Source organism: Colias eurytheme, chromosome 13 (assembly GCF_061535395.1).
Source record: "Colias eurytheme isolate Ceu_HAF_F1 chromosome 13, ilColEury1 Martin Lab GWU primary, whole genome shotgun sequence".
NCBI classification, from domain to species: domain Eukaryota; kingdom Metazoa; phylum Arthropoda; class Insecta; order Lepidoptera; family Pieridae; genus Colias; species Colias eurytheme.
Genome location: NC_142992.1, coordinates 6,821,921 through 6,848,074, shown reverse-complemented (window position 1 = coordinate 6,848,074; position 26,154 = coordinate 6,821,921). Strand labels below are relative to the sequence as shown.

Here is a 26,154-nt window from a genome sequence, read left to right as displayed (position 1 = left end):
ACAGACAAAATAGATAAATAATTTCAAATCCTTTCTTCTACAGTTGGCGGGGCAGGCATTTAGATCTCAGCGTAACAACATTTTAAATAAATGTGTTCATTTATTTTAAATGAATTCTTCAACGCAAAATGACGAGCATCATTCTAACTCCATTCGATACTGCGGTAGTAATGTGATCGTTTGTCCAGATGTCAGCAAATACCAATCTCATAGTATGTTCTGTAATAGAACTGATATTTATTTAAGTGGTACAACGCTCTACAGTTGTAATTGATTATATTCTTCTGAGTAATAATTGCGTCTGGTAAACACTGCACTCGCCTTTCACATAATAAACATATTACAACTATGCATAATGCAATATATAAAGTTTAATTAGGTATCTCGAAAGCTATGAAAGTGAGAAGCCGCGGCCGGTTGAAATTAAAATACTGAAAAGTTGTTTCTGTAATGATTACATAAATATTTTTAAGATAAATTAATAAAGTGCGGAGTTATCAAGTTGAGTTGAGAGTTATCAATTATTTCATAATGTACAAACATTACGATAGGTTTTTATAATAGTTTATTACCCTATGAAAGTGTGTCTCTGTAATGTTTTCTTATATCCTTATCTTGCATACGTAAACACTAGTAGAAGTAAACAGTGTAATATGTAGGTATGCATTATCATTTCCACGTATCATTTTATTGTGATAATGACTAATTCGCAAACGTTTTATTAATAACAATATTATTGATCCCATTACGCAAACTGTTGATAAGCTCAAAAGGATTACTAAAGAGCATTTTCCTGTATATTTAAAAGAATCGGCAAGCTGTAAGAATATAAGATATTTTTATTGTTTTAAAGTTAAAAGCATTATATAAAAATTCTTTCATATTTTTTCAATTATTTGTAATGGATAAGCTCGCAGCAATTAATCAAATATGTACACGTAAACTTAGTTTATTAATTATAGAGAGATCTTGCATTGAGACAATAATTATATTATATTCGACCTAACGGGTTGCTACAGAAATCAGAATCAATACAGTCACTTGTTGTTATCAGATAAACGTTGATATCTCAACAATGTTTGATATTTCCACGACCTGCCTCGCCGATACGACATGTATTCGTGAGAAATGTGCATTGAAATCATTTTACTTTGTTTGCTTTTGAGTTTAGTCAACATTAGATAGAGCGATGTACAAAATTCCTTCCCTCCCACGGCTACATGAATACCTACGCACTGAACAACGGCGTTGAAGAATATCTATCACAAAAAATGTGAAAAGAAAACTTTAATCTACACTCTTTGTTATAGGTATACATATACCTACTTACATACATAGATACATATATCGCTTAGATAATTCATAGCGAGTGATGAACAAGTTCTGGTGATCTATGACAAAAAATATTGTTTTTGTTCCAGATTATTTAAAATAAACTACATATTATAATTATTATCATAGGATAATAATCGAATTACTAATTCAATGGGACAAATTTAATGCGAACAATTTAACGACCACAATATCATTTTAACGCATTTTATACGCCTTTATCGTTTTCAAATATGTAATTAAATTCATAATGCATGCAGACATAAGTAGTTTTTATAATTTCTAGTAATCCAAAAACAGGTGGATATTAATTTTGGTCTATCATAACTCTAATGTAAAAATGATTATTATAATGACTTTCAACAAGTTGTCATGGGTAATTGAACGCGTGTGTGACCTCTAAATAGAATTTATCATGGTTAAGATTATATTATGGAGTCATCTATCAATATATTTTGACCTCAATGACATCAACAGTATTTGTTACTTGCTGTTTGTGGTTTATCATGAAATTAACATAATTTAACCAAATGGAATTATTAATGTAACCTTATAGCCAAATAGATATATTATATTTCGCTTCGTTTTAACATAACTAAACAAGTTATATATTCTACACAGATTAACGTTGTTGTATACAATAGCACAATTAAATAAAAAAAGTAAAAATACTTTCTCATACTTCTAGAAAGCTCATAAGCCGTTGCCATTTCGAACATAAAAATGTGGCGCTATCGTGGTTAACATTCAGATTTATAGTACGAAACGTCCAACATAAAATACACTTTCACTGGCTAACAATAATAAAGGGGACTACTAAGGTAAGGGCACATTCTTTGGAATCTCTAGATTTACCTGCGCCTGTCCATGCAGCTTGTTAACTTTGTGAGCGTTTCTCGGAACTCTGACACCTTTTACGTCGAAAGCTTTATGTATTTACATTTACTGGTGTACGTCGCTAATGACTAACTTCTAGTACGTGTTGTACTGATTCGAAATCACCTCGTTAACCGCGTACACGTGTTATTTCCCCGTTTTAAATAAATACATGTTTTATTCGTCGCTATTAGAGAAAACCTTTGACTAATGTACATATCAATTGAGTATTAAACGATGAATGTTTATTTTGAAGAATCATTTAAAAATCTATAAAATAAAAATACAATAAAATAAATTCTTACACAATTTCTACTAACATTACCAAAGGAACACATCACCGAAAGGATCTAGAATTACATCATAAAATGTAAAGTCATTTATAACACCATACAATCGCAGTTCTAAAGCATACCAGTAACCAGTTATATACTAGTTAAGGATTCAAATATGAGCACTTGAGTAGTAATCTGAAGCCCCAGGGCAGGTATTTACCATAACAAGGGGGCTTATACAATAGGCCCTCGCATTTAGTGGGAGCTACGTGCCAAACAGGGTGTTAAACGAGCGATCTTAGATATAACAACTTATGTATTATGCTCTTAAGTGTACACTAATTATCTCTTGTACTGCGAATTATGAGAACATTTACATTTAGCCCGTTATTTCAAAAATATTTGAAAGAATATTGCACAATCGTCTCAATGAATACTTAATCGACAACAGAATATTAATTGATCAACAATATGGTTTCCGTACAAAATCAAGTACTCTTACAGCTACCGTAGATTTAATAACGAAAATTAAAACTCAAATGGACCAAAAGAATTTCGGATTAGGTATTTTCATCGACCTAAAAAAAGCTTTTGACACCGTCAGCCACGAAAAGCTTCTTCGAAAGTTAAAAAGCCTAGGTGTGACCGGTAACGCCCACAAAATGTTTAAATCATTCTTAGAAAATAGAAGACAAGTTGTCAAAATTGATAAGTACACTAGCTCAGTTCAAAACTTATCATATGGCTGCCCTCAAGGGTCAATTTTAAGTCCTTTGCTCTTTTTGATTTACATAAACGACATCGATAAAATTGGACTTACAGGATACTTGTCATTATATGCAGACGAGACGTGTCTCTTTTACTTTGATAAATCCTTACATAACATTATATCATTAGCTCAAAAAGATTTAGACTTACTTTCTACATGGCTTAAATTCAATTTACTCACAATCAATATTAAAAAAACTTCATTCATGATATTTGCAGCAAAAAATAAACCTCTTCCAAATTCTACCCCAATTATTACCATAGATAACGAAATCATACAGCATTCGAACTGTGAAAAATACCTTGGACTCTGGCTAGACGATAAACTCACATGGACAGTACATATAAATCATATCAAAAATAAACTTACATCATTACTAAAATCACTCCATCGAGTAATACATTGTATTCCGAAAAAAGAACGTTTAATGATTTATAACTCCTTAGTTAAGACACATTTAGACTACTTAATTGAGATATGGGGATCAGCTTCCAAAACAAATTTAGATACACTACAAAGATCTCAGAACAAAATTATAAAAACGCTTTTTAATTACCCGTACCTAACTCCCACAAAAACACTCTATTCATCAACAAAACTACTTAAACTCTCACAAATCTACGCATATTCCACATGCATCCTTATAAAAAAAATAACAACAAACGCAACAAAATCAAACTTACAGCTACATAAAAAATCAACAAAGTATAACCTGAGAAGCCAAAATAATTTTCAACCTATCTCGACTCGAACTAACTACGGGAAAAAAACCATACTCTTTGAAGGAGCACAAATGTTTAATAAATTGCCAAACAAGTTAAAAAATTGTAAAAGTATAAATGTATTTAAAAAATTACTTAAAAATCACATTTACTGTAATTTAGAATAGTACAGTAGAATTTATGCTTATTTTGTATAATTATTGCATGATAACTAAAACTAGAGAACTAAGTTAATTTAATTTAAGATAGCATGTAACTCATTTTAAGTGAACAAATTGTTCTTATGAGTAATAAAGTCTTTAAACCTAATACAGATGTTTAAAAGTAAGGTAAGGTATAATCTGAGTTTATCTTAATGAGAATATAGGGTATTTAAATATCGCATCTATAGTCCTCAATTAAATTTTGCCATCTATGTCTATAATAATACTATAACTCAGAGTTATCAATATATTTTATTACTAAGGGCTGATTTTTCAATCCTTGGTTAAAACTTATTCGTAGAATAACGTATGAAACTACCATTTATGAAATGTATTCTAATTACCAGTATTTGACAGTTTACAGGTGATATTTTAATATTATCGTGTAATACTTTATTGGACGGGTAAGTTTTATCCAAGGATTGAAAAATCGGCCCTTAATGTAGTTAGAGTGCGAGGTAAATAATCAAGACGCGTAAAAACTTTGTATCTCACAAAGTTTCACGTACCTACAACATCTACCTAGTTGCAATCCCTTTTGATAGCAATTTATCAAGTAATTTTTACGTTTCTTCGAAACCATGACAGCGCAGTATCCGATACGTACTGACTGTACGTGATTGAACACTTCTAAATAGTTTCACTTGAAACTGTTATTATTAACCGCCTTGTCCCAAATAGACGTAAGACGTGCTGCGAGTAATCGAAAATACATTTGAAGTAATGAAAACTCCTTTTTGTTATTCTAAATTAAGTGTACAAAACTAAATTTAAATCGCTGTTTAAGTTGCAGTAATTAGGAGAAACATTGTACATATTGGAATAATGACAATACCTTAGTATAATGATATAATTTTCACGTTTAGACCTCAAGTTCAATAAAAAGCTACCATGTTTTAAATAATAGAGATTTTTATTTCATTTTAATGATCACTTACCAACATGAAAAATCTCGTATCCTTCATAAAAATATGATGTTATAATGCTATTAAAATTTTTGGCACGCAAGTTTTAAATGTATATGTAATGGTTAAAAAATACTAATGGATGAAGCGAAAGTGGTCAGTAGGTATCAGTCAGGGGTCCAAAACCATATAGGGTAAACTGCAAGACATCCAATTAGAGGGAATGCGTGCCCATCAGACTAACTCGATACACAGGACGTTATATTTATCTTTGTGTTTCTTGCATTATCTTCTGTTCAATTGTAATAAATTTTGTAAATCTATCAAAATAAAGTTCTAGATTATATTATTTAGAAGTCAAATTGTTATGCAAATGTAAAAAGAAATCTCAGAACAATAAGTTGTTTTAATGTCGTGAAAATTAAATCCAAAAACGCATTCAATTATAATTAAAAGGTTTTTCTTAAAAATAATTGGAATTAGCATAAAAGTTACTCTTAAGCCCCAAAACATCACATAACGGCCCAAAATAATTGCAATTAAAAGAGCTAATTAAGACATAAAATTTTAAGAAAATTTTAAAAACGAGGCGAAATATTTAAGCCGCCTGTATACGTAGGCGGTAGGTGTCCATAAAAGGCGGCTCGACAATGCTCTGAGAACTCAGCTCATTTAAGAGAAAATATTACATCGTGCCGGAGCCGACTCGCTACAACGCTCTGAAATGGAACTTTGCGACCAACTTTGTCATCCTCGTGTGAAGATAGCGGACAAAACCGCTTTTAAAAAGATATTTATTGATAGTGGTGCCGTTAACTTATTTATGAGAACCATATTCGCAACCGACGTCGTAATATTTAGAGTTCTGCAACTCTACATATCAAAAATGTAGTATGTAATAGAATGGAAAAATGTTTTTTTCCCAAATGATTGAATATATGATAAGTTGATGTTTCCACCATAAGTCATAAAAAATCAATGCATATCAACATGGAGGTATTCCGCTGCCATATATGGAGATTACGTCATTCCAAAGCCTTAATCAAACAGAGGGCAGCAGCGTCGCCGAATATGATATCACCAGGATTATCATTATTTATCTGGATATGATAAGAGGATAAATTAACATGGGCGCCGTGTCTGATAACTGTATCCTACCTATAGGATATAATGTGTATCTCTATCTATTTACATTCCACCTTAAAATAAAGTTTATATACTTTGCTTGAAACGAAATCAATACAAAACAAATTTGAATCTAAGCTATTATTATGATGGAATAGAATCGTTGGCGAGCAAAAAGCATTTTCATTAAACTCTTTATCATGTTTTTTCTTTGCTCTTTTCTGAAGCATCTGCTACAAAAAACGCTGGACAATCTCGTACATTGAGAGGACAGACTGGCGTGACCTTGCGCTCACAAACGAAGGCTGCACGCTATACAAGGCTGAAACCACAACAAAAAGAAATAAAATTCGAGCGCGTAAAGACGTGCCACAAAAAATAAAGAACGGGCGATGTTCGACGCGAGTGCGATGGACCGAAAATTCAAGCTTTTTGTATTAAAGTATTTAATTTTCAAATGATATTTTTAGATATTCTTTATAAAGATTTAGATAAGCAGATTTATAGCTCATTCTTCAGTTGATGAAGGTTTATTGTTTCAAATTTTATTGTATTTAGAAATAGACGACAGTAATAATTTATTGTACATTTCAGTATGAATTGTTGTGTTCCTTACTTTTTTAAAGAAATATTGGATAGGTTTACTTTGAGGCACTGTAGAGCGCTACAGCCAGTAAGTATAAACTATAAGGCGTATAGTGTACATTTTGATATTATGGCAGCCATTATACATTATTTGGATTTTTTAAAGTACCTAATCAATAAATTCAATAATCATACATGATTACCTACTTTAAAAAATCCAAACCCTTGTAGTTAGAACAAATATTATTTTTGTATAGGTAGTAAATATTAATTCACGTAAATTATTATTTACTAGCTTTCCGCCTGCGGCTTCGCCCGCGTTTTCAAAAAAAAACCCGCATAGTTCCCGTTCCCGTGGGACTTCCGGGATAAAACCTAGCCTATGTCACTCAGAAATGATGTAGCTTTCCAACAGTGAAAGAATTTTTCAAATCTGCCAAGTAGTTTCGGAGCCTATTCAATTCATACAAACAAACAAACAAACAAAAAATCAAACCTTTCCTCTTTATAATATTTGTATAGATGTATAGATGTATAGATTACAAACCTTACGCGTACCAAATAGCCAAATTCAACTAGTGGTATACAAAAGGCTGCGGAAGTTGTCATAATGTACGTATACGTGTTGGCATGTGGACCGTTTATTGGGGGCAGATGTTATGCGAATTAGGTTACACTGATATGATAATATTATTATTAAACACTGATTTTTCTACTCTATCAATGTTGGTCATGAGAATTGTTGGATTATTGACCAGTTTGTGTAATATATTTCTGCAAATTATGTCATTTATTTTTCACCATGATTGATAGATAGATTAACAGTTTTTTTTTTATCAAATAGCCGCAGCCGTATTTCCAAGTTGCAATCCTAACCTGCAAATTTTCATTAGAATAAAAATTGACAACATTCATGATAACATAAGCAGAAGATTGAGATATTATGCAATAATTGACACCAATGAACGGTCAATGGAGCTGGCAAGTGCCACGTGAGAACAAAACAGCATTGATACAAACGATGCAATAATTGTGCGTCAATAGTCGATTGATTTATTGAGAACGCATTCAAAGTGTGAATTATGTGCAATATATATTAAAATATGTTGTGTTATTTGCATATATTATTAGACACGCTTTTTGACCTCTTACCACAGAATATAATTGTACTTGCTCTTATGCTCAGTTGGAAGCGCATGAACGTTGCAAATATACCTATTACCTAGGTCCTATATCTCATTGGTCGCAAAATTTAAAAAGAAATTTCCAGTGACACAAAATCGATAATATCTATGCCAAAGCCACAATTGTGTACAAAACATTCATAGAAAATAACTCGAAAATACATCGTTCTAATATTTTGAATAGCTCTAAACTAATCGATACCTGAAAGCGTTAAACTCAATATAAATTTTCATTCCAGCCCAACAAGTACATCAACTATACATTGCACATTCTTGCTACCGGACTTAATTTGAATATATATCGAGTGTTGAGTTACCGGTTGATATAGTTTACTGTGGTTAGAAGACTGGTTGAGAGCCCACACGCTGCGTGGGCGGACTGCCTTCGATTCGCCTGCACTTGAACCTTTCTAAAGCCCTTTAAATAATCGGCAGCAATTAATTTAATAAAACGTTTTTTCTTATAAAATTGAGGCATTTGAAATGCAGAATACATAGACGCATTTATTATATAATTACTTCTAAATGATACAATTACCCTATTGTAATGTGTAGTCATAATCTAAGCGGATATCCATTTTTGCTGACGACGACCTCAATATGAAACAGCCATAAAGTGTTCTTATTGCTTAAAAATGTAAATACAAATATTTGTATTTACGTACGTATAAATAGAACATATTTATGTTCTATTTAAATACGTTTTATTATTAGGTACATTGATAGGGTATACTTAGGGTTTTCACATTTGAAAAACAGCATTTTTCATTTACAGTAAAATCAGTTACATTTTTCTATGAATAAGTAGCAAACTTCGACACAACAAATATTTGTGAACATTTCTGGTTATTGACATAGCCATAAAGCTATAATATTATATTCTTATAGGCCAATAACTTTTAAATTTTTGTTAGTTAAAAGCTACAAAAAAAGATCTGATCGTTCAGCCCTAGTTATTAAGTAAGTGTGAGTAACTGTGACTTAAATAACACATTATTGTCTACTTAATGTTACAATTTATCATTTATTACCTACTTACCTACTAAGTTATTTGTGTATGTTTGTATACTTGTATATTATGTACTGGTAAATCGCGTGATAGCCATTCGTGATACACAGATATAAAATAATAGTCTTGTTACAAGAGTACTGTAATTTATATTATATAAAGCCTCCATAATTATTATCTGGCAGATAACTGCTGGCAATAGGTTAGTTCTTGGACAACGAGTGGGTGTATCCTATTTACTATGTTTTGCTTTACTTGAAATATAAATACCTATATTGCATGTTGCTTTTTATGTGTGACATTTCTTAAATATATAGCAAAAAAATCTATTGTTTTTACTTTTTATTCTTATGACCTTTAGACCCCAGTTGCCTTTAAAAATTGAGCTCCCGTTCCCTTAATGGGACCTGGGTTAAACTAATGTCATATCTGTTCAGATTGATTTAAAGAAGGTGATTAACATTCTCTGACTTTGATAGTTTTTCAAATTAATCTCTATGGGACATTTACCTACTTCTTTCGCTGTGTATTAGCGTTGTTTTTTCGAGATGATTGTTCCAAAATATAGAGCTGACACATGTAAAATTTTTACTCAATGATTACATGTGAGATACCGCGACTAAAAGCTAGTTATTTAATTACTGTATCAATTAATATCCCGTGAAATGCAATACAAGCAATTTAGTACACCTTCGCTGCTCTGTTGAAATAAGGACAGTATCACGTGGCAGAAACGGTAGTCATTAATGAGGTATCCGCAGTTAATTACTTGAAAAGGTTTTATACTGCTCGTTTATCGAACTTTTAAGTATATATAAAAACTAAAATACTGCTGGTTTGCGATGCCCGCATTCTTTCTATAAAAGTACAAAAATTCAACAGGAAAACTGTTCTTGTGAAATTATAATTCGAAATAGTAGTGTGATATAGTGTGATATACTTATTGTGATGTAATAACTTTATAAAAATATTTTTATGTACCTATTGCCGTATTTAATAAATTCGTTAAATTATGTCGTGGCTGGAAAGGATTCTTATAAAATTATTCCACCCGAATTAACAATGCAACTTTTCAAAGTAACAAAGGCAGCCCTGATATTTTCAATTGCTACGCGTGACTGTAAACCAAACTGCATATTTATTGTATTCTACACCAATTAAGGGGTGCTCAGACACTCTGCCAGGAGAGTTTCTTGCGAGTTGCGACCCGCTGAGAATGACGTGTGAACACTTTAATTGGACAGAATCGGCTGTAGGGGACAACCCCACCCATATCTACAGAAATAGAGTTATTAAAAAAAAACTTATGATCCTCATTATTGTTTACATAACCACGTATTTGAACAATTTGAAGCCATAAAATTTCAACATTATGGTGTCAAATATGGTCACGTTTTATAGCTACAACGTACTATGAGATTTCGTATGTAGGCGCTAACGTGATAAAAATTTATACATATATAAACGGGACATTTTAAATATATTTCGAACCAATTGCAATAGTTTTCTATTTGACATATAAGTCTTTATTTGTATGCGGGTACTAAGGTGTGGTAACCTATAACACCTACGTGTTAAATACAATTAAATCATATTCAAATTTGCCTACACACTTTCTCTTGTAAATAAAAAGAAATCCCGGTGCTATAATGTAATTTACAATTTAAATGCATTAGGCCAATGAGGTCATCAATAAATCAAATAAGTATATAAATATTGTTATTTATTTACTCTGTAACCTATGTCTGGGAACCTACACAAGCCATACACAAGTATTACAATAGCTTAACATTGTACATAACTTATAACTGCAATATCTCAATGTTGCACTGACAAAAAAAAATTGAGTTCTCAGTAAATTACGTCACGAAACACGATATTATGGTCAGTATTAGGAAGTCCAGAAAACTTATTGAACAATTTTCATCAAAGAGAAAAGCTAACAAAAGATGTAACTTTAAATATATTCATCACTTTATTGCCACATTACCTATTTGAAAGCAAAGGACTACAAATCATAACAAATTCACAAGTTTTTGCAAATACAAAATAATAATCGGCTCTCCCGCCACTATTTAGTATTTACGTGAATAAGTATATCTTGTTTAATGTGTCATAATATCATACATTTAATAATAGAGTGTCCTCAGCACATAACATAAAGCAAAACACAACATAAATAGAATAAGATATTTGTATTCGCACATTAAAAATAAGTGTAGAGCAAAAAATTACTAAGATAGCTATTTATTATGATAGGTACAAATATAATATCATAACTCATACAAGTGCATTCATAGAAAAATTGGAAAGCAGTTACCTACATCAATTTTGCGAATAAAATGTAGTAAATTTGTGCCGATGTCCCTCGGGGATTTGGAATGCTTCCAAAATGGAAGTTCGCAAGAACAGTGTTACGACAATTTATCTCTAAGTACCATGGTCTAGACAAACTAAAAATGAGTCATTTTATTAACGGAGATAAAACGTGGTAGACTATTTATAAACTTTTGCATTTGGGGATCGGAAATAGTTATGATTAAGGGAATTTTTATAAGTTAGGTATATAAAGTATCCATAATAGGTATTAAAAAAAGTGATTTTTATGGATTTTGGTTCTATCGAATGTTAGCTTGCTTAGGTAACATTCGTTAGATAGAGTAGGTGCTCTATATTCTAATAATGTAATACAAAAAAAAGAAAAAGTAATTTTATACACTTTGGAGACAAAATCTTACAACATCATAGATTGTAACTACGTAGGTATTTGATAAAAATCAATGTTCAATTAACTTTCTCTGAATGATAATATACCTATACGATTTTAGAGTTTTCTACATCAGATATAAAACAAAATAAAAAACAATCTACGTTTTACTAGTTTAAGATTGATATTGTTCCGGGAAATAAAACACCTTTGATAGAAAAAAATTCAAACAGTGGCTCTACTTAGATATTTCATAAATATCTTTTACAATGGTGATTTCAGTAATAACCCAGAAAACTTACACAAGTGGCGACACAAATACTAATATTAATAAAATCTATGCCATTTCCACTGCATCTGCGCCTGTCATGACTGGGTCAGAGCTTCACGGCGCCAAACAACAAACATTTATTATATTCTATACCGGTGCCATTCATTATTCTTTATATTATGTATTATTATTGTACTGTATTAATATTCAAGCAAGTGGACCTACGCGTCCACTTGCTTGAATATTAATACAGAACTGTAGCCGAATAAATTATATGTTTTACGTTAATTCAGCTCTAATAAATAGCGATTAATTTATAAGATCCATTTATATACCTTGTAAATTAATAGATACGCATCTACGTATATGATTGATGATATCGTGTTATTAGAATGCTACCTACATATAAATATTACTTATTCAAATCGCCGGAATTTCAATAAAAGGATTAACAGGTAGAGCCTAGAGCCTAGAGTTTTTAAAATTATCATGAGATCGGAAAACTCTATCGCACAAATATTACGTATTTGTAAATATTGCAAGAAATCGGTAAGTATATAATAAAACCCCAACTAGTATAGCATCCGGAATCTGGTATAACCCAAAAATATAAAATAATAATAAATCAACGTGGTATTATGTATGTGCATGCATAATTCATAAGAATATAATATATATACCTAAGTAGGTATTCGCTAAAACTTGAATTAAACACATTCCTCGAAATCAACAATACTCTACATTCTTGATAAGAGCAACGTACTTGTGATTACAACTATAACACGTTATTCTGTCAAGTAAACCCATTCACAGCACCTACAGTGGACGGTGTGGCACAGCACATGTATACTGCGACCTTCACACATGACATCATAGCGAATCATTTTGTTTTATGTTACTAGAAATATAACTTACCAACTCGTCTTATCGCTCTCACTATTTATCGTAAGATGTTCAGCAACTGAAAATCCAAAATAAGAGCCTGCCTCTCCCAACTTTATCACAGGGATCCTCGGTTCCAAGTTAAAACTACGAGCACTGTACAAAATGCACAAAAATAATACACACATACAACAAACTTTCGCGGCCATAGTTCTAATCGTAATATTATCGTGTTATAAATCGAATTATCGCACCAATTCACTGTGAACGAGTTATAATTTGGCACATCGCGATTATCGTATGATTGTTTTGAGCCGCCCGGGCGAAGAGACCCCCAGCGCGGATGCCGTTCGCCGGTCGAGTATTCCCGCTCAACTTTATTCGAAATTCTGTCGACTCTACTACGTAGACATAACAAGTCAGACTCTACACGCATCCGAGCGCAAGCTAAAGGCAAGTGAACTCATAAAACTTCGCCGTTGCACAGCGCCATCTAGTTTTAGTATCGATTGACGTAGATAATGTTGTTTCAAAAGGTTGTTTTATGAAACTCTAGTTGTTATTATAGTCCGAGTTACTACCGGTAGGTAGCGCTTTACGCTTATCTATCTATCTATATCTATGTTCTGTACATAAAAGTACCATAAAGTACATGCACGGAAATATAGATGAGTACATGTAAGTTACCTACACCAATTAAAACTCAATCGGCTGCACAGATATAAATGATGTTTGGTTAGTTGGATTCGTTCTTGCTGGGATCAGGATGTTAACTGATAATATTTAGAAAAAAGAAAATGTAAAAAAAAAACAAGTCATCTTAGTTACACCACCTCTTCAGTACTTAGTCTACAACTGACCACTAAATCGATTTTGATAAAACTTTTCTTGATTTGTGAGTGGTAAACATTTTCGGAAAAATCTATAAAATTTTGAATTTAATTCGGAATTATATGTACCTAATTACAATTAAGATACTTATATCACCAATCTGATAAGTAAAATCATTGACTACAGACTATAATTATTATTTACTAGATTTCCGCCCGCGGCTTCGCGCGCGTTTTCAAAGGAAAACCCGCATAGTTCCCGTTCCCGTGGGATTTCCGGGATAAAACATATCCTATGTGTTAATCCAAGTTACCCTCTATATGTGTGCAAAATTTCATTGTAATCGGTTCAGTAGTTTTTACGTGAAAGAGTAACAAACATCCATACATCCATACATCCTTACAAACTTTCGCCTTTATAATAGTATTAAGATTAACTATTTTGTACCTATTTTCACATAGTGCCTGCAAAAGCTTGTTTTTTATCTTGGTAAAAGTTTGAAATAAATCTATAATTAAGTAGAGCTATTTGCAACAATTAAAACATATTTTTAACCGACTGCGAAAAGAGGGTTATGCTTTTCGAGTGTATGTAATATAGCCCAAACCGCACGACCAATTTTGACTTTGGATTTGCCGTTGTAAACATCAAAATATTGTGAGTAGTGATTAGGCCTCATAAATTAGTAGTGTGGCTATTTGTTTTCATATTAAAATAAAAATTATTATTAAAAAGTCTTCATGAGGGCTTTTTTTTATTTAAAACGTACTTAGAGTACGTTTTTTGGAGACAAGTCTATTATGATTGATTTTGTAATAAAATTATCTAACCTTTGATTTGATTTCGATTAGTCAGCAGATCGGTGGAGTGAGTAACCATACACTAAAATTAGTAGGTAATCTACCTAGGCATAAAATGTTTTAAAAACTATCAGCTGAAATAAATTTTGGTTTGGTTATCAAAAGAATGAAAGTGATGATAAAGTCATGAGCAGTTTTTGATAGGCAAGTAATCGTGGGCATATTTGTTTGTTAATTAATATTTCATTAAAAGTACGTCTCATCTGGTTTTCAGATGGATGAAGGTTGCCCTTAATACGGATCTCCTACTATTAAAGCCAAATTAAAGCATTTCTGCCTATAAAGCAGTATGCTTTAAATGATGAAAGTTTTTTAGGTATGATGACATTTTGTGGATAGTAATATTGCGCCACCTTTATTTAGATTAATTTTGATACCGTTTCTACGGTATATAATATACTAGGTTTCGGCCCGCGCCTTCGCCCGCGCAGTCAAAGAAAATCCCGCATAGTTCCCATTCCCGTGGGATTTCCGGGATTGCGTCATTTTCCCGGGATAAAAAGTAGCCTATGTCCTTTCTCGGGTATCAAAATATCTACATACCAAAGGAGAATGGGCAAATTGGGCCTGAAACTTTGGCTAAGACCAATACACACGAAATATTGTTTTTGTGATAGATCATTACACATAACTTACGAAAAAAATAAAATAAAAAAATAAATCAACCGGGTTCTTGTACAGTCAAGGCAAAAAGTTTTATTTATTTGGCTATTATTTTGCGCACAATAACGGTGTTTTTAATTCGAGTGAAGTAAATATAAATCTAAATGTCACTGAAGTGACTGAGTTTAACCACAAAAAACGTCTAACTACGTTGAATTATAATAAACACGGTATCTAGGTACCTGTTACAAAACATAATATTAGTGTATTTCGGTTATTAGAAGGCTTAAGATTAGTACGTATTTGTAAGTGAAAGTGAATTGGAGTAACATAAAGATATTGTCATTGTCTTATAACAGTTATTTATTGCAAAAAATATTATACACAAAGAAATAAAACTTGATGTGACTGTACAAAAACCCGGTTGATTATTTTTTTATATATATTTTTCCCGTTATGTATGTGTTATGATCTATTATAAAAACAATATCTCATGTGTATTGGTCCAACTCAAGGGTTCAGGCCCAACTTCCATAGTAAAATGCCCATTCTCCTTTCATGAAAATTGGTTCAGTAGTTTAGGCGTGATTGAGTAACAGACAGACAGACAGAGTTACTTTCGCATTTATAATATTAGTATGGATTCTATAGCTCGTAGTTTTTTTTATTGATTGCTATTTGTAGGTAGATTCGGTTAGATTACACAGTTACTGCAAAAAAATAGGCATATTTCCATAAACATAATAATTACCTCAAAATGATAAAAGGTTGAATAAAACAAGAATTTTTAATAATTATATTTTATTGAAAATAAAACAAGTAGGAACATATCACGAAAATTAAAAAAGATTTAGGAAAATATTTCAAAAATGTAAATTATATTTTGTACGAAACAAATTTCAAATTCTGCGTTAAATCTATAGTCTTTTACTACTCTCTCCGGTTTGATCGTCAGAAAAGTATTTATAAATGTAGATAAGTAATAAAATAATTAAATACTGATTTAAGTCATAACATAGTGCTACGTAAGAAATAACATATTTATTGCTCAAAATAAAAAAAATCCTGTTCATTATTTTGTATCAAGGTGGTTAACGTTAGCCTCCGAAGACTAAACATCACAAGCGATTGCGGAGTATGGGCTTTAGATGTGAGCAGCTCATGTATCCATTGAAGCGTTGCAACCGAAATACCAGTGTCAATGATGCAATTATGTTGACCTTCCATCGGTTGCAAACTCGTGACCAAATCGAATAGTTTGACGGAACCTATGTCTCGCCAGGTAGGTTTTTTTGGTATGACAATACAATCAGATGAAGACGTCTCATCGTACGTATTGCAATACCATTCGCATCTCGTAGTGGTCTTAAGGCATTGGGTGGAATGTGAGCTCGGTCTGTGAGTGTGCGAAGAGCAGGTTGAGTTGCGAGTCCAGACCAACGTTGTAGACCTTCACGAGTTTAGCGACGCTTTGTCCTGGGTCCTTGCGTACCAGAGCTACACCAGACACTTTCATCAAGTGAACTTCGGAGTCGACTGACCCACCGCCAGTGGTTGCCAATTTCACATGGCATGTAACGTCCACTTGGATGTACTTCTCCACTGCCTTTCCACGCTGCCCTGGTACGTCTACATATTCAGTCTTTTCTTCCATTTGAGGCAGATCGGCACGGAACACGATTGCTTCACCCAGCAAGAGACCCTGAAAAAAAAATTACAATTACATACCGAAAATAGTATGAAAATAAAAATAGTTTTACTTTAAACAAATCAGCCATTAATCTTAGTTCAGTTGTCATAATAGTTAGCGTGCTTTCAAGATATTAATATCATAACGGTCAGAGACCGCAATAATCAACTATTTACTTCCCTTCTCAATAAACAATTCAATGTAGGAAAAAAGTCTATGGTCATTAAACTACATACATAATAGAAATAATTACTTCCTAAGAAAAACAATATATCTGCGATTTAAGAAAGTTCTAGAACGTTTTATCAAATTATGTCGATACTATATTCGACCTATCCATAAATCTTTACGAGTAAACATTAGAGAATCCGTTCTATGCGCCTGTCTATTAGCGCGATCTAAAATTGGCTTGGCGAGTTTCCAAATACAAACATCAACATAATACTTACCCCGTTTCCTGTAATTGTGAATTTCATGTTGGGATGAATAGCTCGCGGCTCCATTCCAAGTCCTTCGGGATGAGAGTCAGACCAGAAGTAGTTGTCGGGAGCATTGAGCGAGTCAGGCTTGAAGGTGATGCGTTTTCCATATCCCAAGCCAATGGACTGCAGCAACAAACTGCGTCCTTCGAATAGATGACGACGGCTGTGAGCTGGACGCACACGGTAATGGAATCCAGGGACAATGCGGGGATCGATGTATGTTCCTATGAAAAGATTCAGTATGTTAGTTAAATTACTAAAAATATAAGAAAAAAAAATTGTGAGGACAAAAAAATCTTCACTAACCAATAACAGGAAGCTCGTATCTTTCAAGTCCGACAACGGTGTATTGGCAGGGAATATCTTTAATATCAGATCCATTGACAGTAATTCTGCGTGATGATGACTTGATGCCGGGTTTAAGTTCGTATCCCTTCTTGAGCTGTTTGATTCCAACAGCAACATTCACCACTCTTGTAACCGCTGCATTTCCACGGCCCTTCTTCAAAATAGCAATCCCAGTAACTGGCACTAATTTTGTAGCACCGTCATTTTCATACCATTCCACTTTGCAAAGTGTGTTGATTTTAACTTTCTTCTCGATAGATCCGTCTTCGAATATTTGTTGATCTATTTCTATTTGGTTTTTCTGTAATGAAATTAGTAAAATGTTAGTTTTGTCATTAAATTAAATGACTTTCATCAATCATCTTTATTTCAACATTTTGTTAACATACCTGTTGCTGAACGACTTCCAAAATTCCCTGAGGTTCGTGGTTAGCGTCATAAATGGTGAATTTGTCCCCAGCTGATACAGCTTCGATCTCAAACACAAAACCTTCAGGGCGTGAGTCGCTCCAGAAGAAATTAGTGTTTTCATTGAGTGTAGAACCTTGCGGTTCAAATGTCAGGCGTCGAGCGAATCCGCGACCAATTGATTGAAGGGTTAAGGCTTTCCCATCAAATAAGTATCTTGGCTTCACTGATAGAGGTTGCGCATCCAAAGCCTGAAATCATCCGGTACATGATTTATACGTGGAAAAAATTAACATTTAAATGGGACAAATAAGAATAAAATAATATGAAATCAATTGATGTTATCTTTAAAATAATAAAAAATAATAATTTACAAAAAAATCTATTTAGAAACAAACTAGGTACTTCGAATTTAAATATGAAATAAAAAAAAACAGCAAAGACATTAATATATCGATATTTTTATATAGATAGACCGACAGTTTAAATTTAAATGACTCCCATGAAATGATATTCTCAAGCATTTTGAAATGTATGTATGTATGTATAAAACAGTTAACACAATGATTCATATTTTGCAATGTAAATTACGGGGACATAAATAATAAACAATGGCATGAAGCCCTTATGAATGATACTTATGGTTTACCTAGATGCCATACATGCTGTCAGCCAGAATTTCATAACGACCTGTCGGGTCTCAGCCAGCGTTCTTGAAGATTGTATTGTCGCCTCTCTGGGCGTTGTTCTGAAAAACTGGACGATCCACATACCATCGCCTACAACGGCACACAACCAGTGGCAAAACATCGCAAGTTAACAGTGTTGGTCGTTGATGATATTTCCATTCTGTAAATTTCAGCAACGGACACTGCCACTCACTCTAACAACCCTCTAACCTAATTGCCCAAAATCTGAACCGCTGAAATCGGCTAGCTAACACCAAAAGTTGAACTCAAACGAAAATAGTATTATTAATTAATAAAAGTCATCTACACAGCATCTTGTAACATTTGTGTAAGGTTGCCATTTGTAACATACAATCTGGGATATATATTTACAAATATGTAACATTATTTATGTTGCAAATTGTACAATTATTCTTTCTAAAAGCACATTTATACTGTTTAATAATAAAAGAGAATGAACAAGATTACATTTAGCACATCAAATTATGATATTATGACAACCTTACAATGGATAATGATTTAAAAAACACATCCTAATATAAGAATTTAAAATGTAAGAAATGCATATTTGCGATTATATCGAATGAACCTTATCGAAAATTCAAGCAACTTGCTTAGTGATCGATCAATATGAAAATCTTTTGTTTTATTCAGATGTTTTTATCTATATTTTATTCTAATATTTCAAGAATTTTCGTTAAGTTCATAAACATTTTTGTAAGATCCAGCGTATAGACTCACCGTCCCTGGTTCTGCAAAAAATTATTCTTGCAAAAATGTTCAGTTTAATCGCAAATAAAATTAAGTTATGCCATTTTATTAATATTAAATTATTATCAGAAGTGACTGTATTATATCATACGAATATGTCCCGAACAGAACAATAAGATATCATGCTGCAAGATAGCCGTTTCATAACATTGTCTGAGCTCAACTTTCTATTTCCTTATGTAGCCGTTTCTTTCGCAGTTCAGTAAAATTTTGCCCAAATCGAATATGGATCTTCAAAGTTTTTCTCTTTTTTTCGAAACATCAAGAGTGATGATAACAAAAGCTTCGAATCTTAAAACTATCGAATCGATGCGACCATGTTTAAGCACAATCAACGTTTTTGAGGAATAGTGGCAGCTATTGTTTGTTAATTTACAATGTTTACAAAAACATACTGAAATATCGAAGATTGCTTCTATTACGTATTAATTTCAAGCAATCATCGACACTTCTGCATATTAATTTCACACTGCACTATTCCTCAAGTTGCGACAAAGATGAATGTGTCGAAAATTTTAGATTGGATTACTCGTCTCACCTGCATGGGTCTAATTTTGTATCTGAAGCCTGTTCGGACTCGGGGGTCGATATAAACTCCGATGACTGGCATTTGGTGAAGAGCCGGCTTGGGGACGCGGTACACTGCAGGAATGTCTCCGAGGGCCCCAGCATCAAGGATAGCTTCCTTATCGTAGGCATTCTCGGCCCAATAGCTCTTGCGTTGTACTTCACGATGATCCTAAAATATTTCACGCACTTAGATTTGATTCTCTTATACATTTACTTCGTAGGTATAACCTACCTGAACGTATTCTAAAAAGCAGTCGCAATCATGACAATTACATTCGAAGCATGGCATAGCCGTTTCCAGCATTGCTAATATTAATTAACTATATTAATTAATTTAGTAAACAATGACTGTCTAGCTAGCCGCTCGAATGCAAAGTAAGGGATGCCAATTATACATAATATTAGTTCTGAAAATTGGCGCCATACTCTTGTCTTCATTGTTGGCATCCTAGATGCATGCGACGCAAAGCTAAGAATAAGTTGTAAAATTGATCGTCATTATGCATGCGTTACGGACAAATAATGTATTTACGATCACGTAAGCAATTGAAACATGTTCCTGAAAAAATAACCTATTAGAATAATAACAGTTTCATTGTCCTCATCTGAAGGCAATTGAAGCTCTAACAAGGCACACAAAACAAATTGATTTGTGAACAATGATACGTCGAGGACAAAGTCCACAGTGCGGCGGAGATTGAAGATTTATTTATATTTTTCTGCACACTATTTTTGTAACATCGTGTAAACTTCAGACGGCACTCTATACGTAATAATATGTTAATTATATAATAAAGCCACAGGAACGTATTTCAATTTCCATATCCTATATTTATGAACCTATATTCAAATTTATCACTACAATTTAACAAAAACATCTCGTTCAATTTTGTATTTGGAATATTTCTCAAAGCATTAGACATAAAAGAGCAACCGTGCCTGTTTTGTATTCAAGATTACGTAAACTTTTTTGCAGCTGTAGAAACCGGGTCGAATATAAATTTCAGAATACTTTAGCAAAGGCAAATCATGTGCTTCTACGTGAAAACCCTCAATAGCGAAATAAAATATCGTTTCAGTTCGGAAATCAGACCCGAGAAACCTTGCTATTTATAATTAATGTTATTGACCTCTCTCGTGAATTAATAGCGTTTGATGAAGCGCAATAAAAGCAACAATACGTAGGCGTGAAAAGTTCTGTCTAGATAAAAATAAATGGAGATGTTATTATCTTTCCGCAGTGTTTAAATAGTCGTGGGTGGTTGTCAGACGATACAAAAATAAGGGAAGGTGTGTCCCCACTCTACTTGATTGACTCATTAATTGATGATCTATAGACTAAGTATACTTAGGTATTGCATTATACAGCAAAGGCGTGGCAAACGCCAGGAAAATTGAAAGTGCTATTGAATCGATTTTAAATAGCTAAATGAAATGTAATACTCAGAGATATCAATATTGAAATTTAATTAGATTGGCTGACACGTCATTGATGCAATCCCATAAGATTTTATTTTCTTCAGCCAAAAAGTGTTCAACGCGTTAGAATCATGTAGGTGTGCTTGACGTATGTAAAAGATTATCTTGGTATGTGATGAGTAATTTTTTATCCCTCTAAAGTCTAAACATTTTACAATGAGGTTTAAAGGTACAAGAAAATGTAATACATATGTGTAAATATATGACTAAATAAAAATAATTGCAGACTATTAGGTAATAATTTAAAACCATTTAACGTTAACTGTAATATTTTTCTTTCTTAATAATGAATATCATTTCTCGTTCTCCTAACAGGAAAACTAAAAATCTACATGAATACACTACGTCTGAAATAGCATTGATTAAAATTTCCATAACACTGCAGTCTTTATTTATAAAATAACATTGCTTAACTTGTACACGTAACCCTTTCCTGTCATTGTTCAGTTGCATTCAATAGAATATAGAAATTATCATATTTCATTGATGTATCTAAGCACAGATACTTATTAACATATTAAAAGTAGGTGTACCTATTGCGCGATGATTTCAAAATACCTATAATTTTGAGAGTAAAGAAAAAGATCTTAATAAATTGAACGAATAATTTATCTGATACATCTTATGTACCTATTAATATTTGTTAACCCAATGTTATAAAATATTCGGGCGATCCTCTAAAAGTCAGTCGCCAAGTTTTCCTCCGTGTTAGGCCAAGAAATTTAAATGTAATTGTTATTCCTTATATGGTCCCATTTTCCTTGTATTGGATCGAATATTAATACTTACTTATATGGAAAATATATATATTCGTAACAAAAGATATTTATGTATACTTACAGGTATTTCCAACTCAGGGAAAGCCTCCTCTCCATCGCTTTCATAGTCACTTGGGATTGGAATCAATGATTTCGGTGTTACATCTGGTTCCTATAACAAAATAATTATATCTTAACACTTATTCACATAAGTTAGTATAATTTTATACAATTATATTTTTTAGATATATAAATAAATATTCTAAATTTTAATATCAAATATACGTCAGAAATAACAAGATTATTCTTCTATGATCTTATTAATTGTTGTTATTGCTACATGCTGATAAGGTATTTTTAACAAAAATTGAACTCTTATTAAGTCTCCGTGTCTATATTTAGCTTAAAGATAATAACAGTTTTATATTATAACCTAAACGCGAACGAAATCTTTTCATAGTCTATTATAAAATAGAACGTGACCTTTCTAAGCCTTGATACCCAGCGGCTATACAGTTTATCGACACTGTGATAGCGAAATAAGGACATTATAGGCATAGCCCTTGACTTGCACTGAACTTTGCTTCGATATTAATATAATGACCGCAAAAATATGTCTTTTAATATTTCGCGCCTTCAAACTTTTTATTCATGCAAAGTGCCTGGAGGGCACGAGGCCTCAGACAAGGCCAGACTGACCTTATTTATTTTATACACTCTTATATAATGGAATGATCACGTCATTTTGTAAATCAAAACTTCCTTTAACTCTCATTGCGTGATAATCTGCACAAATTTTTAATGAGACGAATCGAAAATTTATCGTATTATTTTCTTTTACCGCATTACGGAAATTCTATTTCATATATCACCATCATCGGAAGGTCAATTTATAAAAATTCGTTTCCGCGATTGAGTGTAACATAACTCAAGAAAGAGGAACTAAAAGTTTTATATTTAAAGCAAATAATACCTAACACGAGGTTTAAACGTGATTATCTTCGTTATAAAAATCTGAGTCCCCTCATTATTTCCTTTTCTTTCAGGGTTACATTTTCCACTATAGGCATGTGGAGTTATGAATTAGGTATTTAAAGTGAGCAGATTGATGTTTATTTATTTTGATTCTTTATTTATTTTGGAACTAATAATTAGTTGACGGTAGTTAATATTAAATTGATAGCATTATAAATAGATATGAAAATCATTAACATCCTTATCTTACTTTTTAGGTAACTAAGTGTTACAAGGCCAAATCTTTATGGGTACCTACGCACACGCATATATACCTAACATCAAACTTCCCAAATTTTTCGTTTATAAATTAATTATTGAAAATAAAACTCGTAACTATCGAAGATATTATTTATCTTTTTTTATTATTAAGTCATGTTATACTTTCACAATACTAAATCATTTACATTGACTGGTCCTCATTAAAATGTTTCAGCCACGAGCTCAACACTGAAAATCAATGCAGTATTCTATTTTTATATCACATCGCGACGATGTTGTTCTTTCTATCATCGCGGTTTTATTAATTTCGCTTTCTTCTATTCATTGCATTTTTTTTCTCGTTAACATCTATAAGTTCCTACTCCTAATTAGGTAAGTACATTAAGAGAAAACACATATTCAACAATAATTATTTCTTTGTTAGTAATGGCATTAACTCAAAAAATACTGAACCGGTTTAGAAAATTATTTTTTTCAAACATCAAAATATACAACATCAAGTAAAAACTTTTCTCGTTCCAAACGATATGAACGGAGCGGAACTTGAACGCGCTTTAAGCATTTAGTATCAAAAATATATACCTAATGTAAAAAAATAAAAATTTCTTTATTTGTTTCAAAAAAATAAGAAGTCCTTATTCCTTACCTGAGCAGGAGGTAAAGATTCAACCAAAGCGGGTTCCTCATCAAGTGCCGTGGAGGTCCCGGCAAGACGCGCGCGAGTTAGGTTCCACAGGCGACGCAGCGCGTAAGGAGTCTCCTCGACTTGCATCTCCATTGCTGGGCTTGACATCATCTTGTTCGGATATTTGGTTCACTGTTAAATAAACAGCAATGTAAACTGTTGCCTTTTTTATCTGTCTAGAGACAGACTATAAAAAAGTTGATTTTGGATTCGATATTGTATAACTATTACAAAAAACAGTAGGTATTGATAAACTATTTTTTCCTTTAAAAATATTTAAAAAATATTTCTCATTTTCCTGTATAACTTGTAAGTTGTATAGGTACCTAGCCTATGTTTTTTAGAATGTTATAAAATGAAGATACCTATGTATCTTCATTTTATAAAAACATCCTCATATAGTACTAGATTGTTATTTAGAGACATGGATAATAGAAAATTAAACGCTTATCAACTTACGTAGATATTGATTGAAATACGGAAGCTAAAACTAGAGCTTTTGATTATCTATCTATTGAGATAGCTAGCACAAATTTACATTTCGTAATATTTTTAGCGTTCTTGTATGTAGGTCAGTGTGTTTTAGTAGATTTCATATCGACGAAAGATAACTGTACTTTGGGATATTTTAAAGAGCAAATAAAGTACTAGTAGATATACCTATATTTAACATGTACGTATGTTAAAATTATTTGAAAAAAATAAAATTCAAAACAATGATTTATAAATTAATAAAGCTTATAAAAATAAAAAAACAAAAAAATAATTTTTGAATACTTAAGTATATTATAAAATTTAAAAATCCATTAGGTACCTAACTAGTTAACTACTATAACTTTCCGTAAACCATGACAGTAAAGTAAGTGTACAATGTGCCAAAAAGACGACAAATCCGTCCTTTTAAAAGTACCCCGATGTTACCTTGAAAAAAGCAGGTATATTTCTTTCGCTGAATACAATACCAAAAAGGGACAATCAAAGAAAGGCAAACTAAACCTGTTTAACAGATAAGCAGTTTGTCATTGTGAACTTATCATAAATAAATAATAATATACAAAATTAAAATAAACAATCCTTGATAATTTTTATCCTTAAATTGGGAATGGTGTCACTAAAGAGGAAAATAAAATATCCGATACAAGCTTATAAAATCAATTACATCATTTATTCCATACATATGCAAACCAAAAATACTATAAGTATACAAATCAGTAACTATGAATTAGTGGAAAGTGATTAAGATGCTAGCTACTGAGAGAGAAAGCGCTCGCCGATACAGTTATGTCGGCCATTTGCTGCACTAGCCACTATCCATGTCTATAAACAGTCCATATGTTACTAGAATTTTCTTGGATATTTTTTTGGTTCATCCTATAATATTTAGTGCCCATATTTACTCCATTCATACCCATATAAATTCGAACTTACCTAAAATTTATTAAAAAAATTTGGCGACTGGTTCGAGACCTCGACGAGACGATTACTGATGTGAAGATATAGAATTTTTTTTTTATATCACTGCAACGAACGTTTCACACGTTGAAATTCAGCAAACGTATCGAAGCGCAACTCAAACTCGACTGAGGGTTAATGCAACGTCGAAGGTATTTTAAACTTGAGTAATCGGTCCTCCCCAAGCACATGCTAAGTGTAACAAGGACGGGGTTATAGATGTGACAGAGATGGCGACAATCCCACGCGCGGGCAGCGTGCTCCGCTCAGACAAACACACACACAAACACGGAGTTACGCATGCGTCCAAGCTATTGATAGGACTCAAAACGTCGAGGTCGACGTCACTGGCCTCCTTTCAGTGCGAAGTTCAGTCGAGGGTGTTATTATGGACGTAAAATTCAGTGACACCTTATTTACTAAGCAATTTGCAGGAAATCGTGAAAC

At 32.5% G+C, this 26,154-nt stretch overlaps 2 protein-coding genes across 3 annotated transcripts in view; both read right to left on the bottom strand.

Annotated features, from left to right (window-relative positions):
* The window catches only part of LOC149903447 (integrin alpha-PS1-like), a 64,951-nt gene extending 51,668 nt beyond the window's left edge, over positions 1-13,283 (bottom strand). For both annotated transcript variants that reach the window (XM_090108363.1, XM_090108364.1), the window contains exon 1: positions 12,879-13,283. In XM_090108363.1, the coding sequence (XP_089964489.1) occupies positions 12,879-13,054 (176 nt within the window). In that variant the 5' untranslated portion in view covers positions 13,055-13,283. The remainder of the gene's footprint in view (positions 1-12,878) is intronic.
* Positions 13,284-15,923: 2,640 nt separating this feature from the next.
* LOC149903446 (uncharacterized) lies at positions 15,924-25,856 on the bottom strand. The gene is made up of 8 exons (XM_090109014.1): positions 25,684-25,856; positions 24,217-24,387; positions 22,417-22,506; positions 20,066-20,266; positions 18,049-18,318; positions 17,618-17,960; positions 17,279-17,535; positions 15,924-16,841 (listed from the first exon to the last, which is right to left on the bottom strand). The coding sequence occupies exons 2-8, from the start codon at positions 24,364-24,366 to the stop codon at positions 16,506-16,508; spliced, it is 1,647 nt and encodes a 548-aa protein (XP_089965140.1). The 5' UTR covers positions 24,367-24,387; positions 25,684-25,856; the 3' UTR covers positions 15,924-16,505.
* Between the last annotated feature and the right edge of the window lie 298 nt (positions 25,857-26,154).

Coding starts and splice junctions, on each gene's coding strand:
- LOC149903446 (XM_090109014.1), bottom strand. CDS start 24,366: ATGATGTCAAGCCCAGCAATGGAGATGCAAGTCGAGGAGACTCCTTAC. Junction 20,267..22,416: donor TCCCTGAGTTGGAAATACCT/GTAAGTATACAT, acceptor GAAATATTTTAG/GATCATCGTGAAGTACAACG. Junction 17,961..18,048: donor TGGAAGTCGTTCAGCAACAG/GTATGTTAACAA, acceptor ATTTCATTACAG/AAAAACCAAATAGAAATAGA.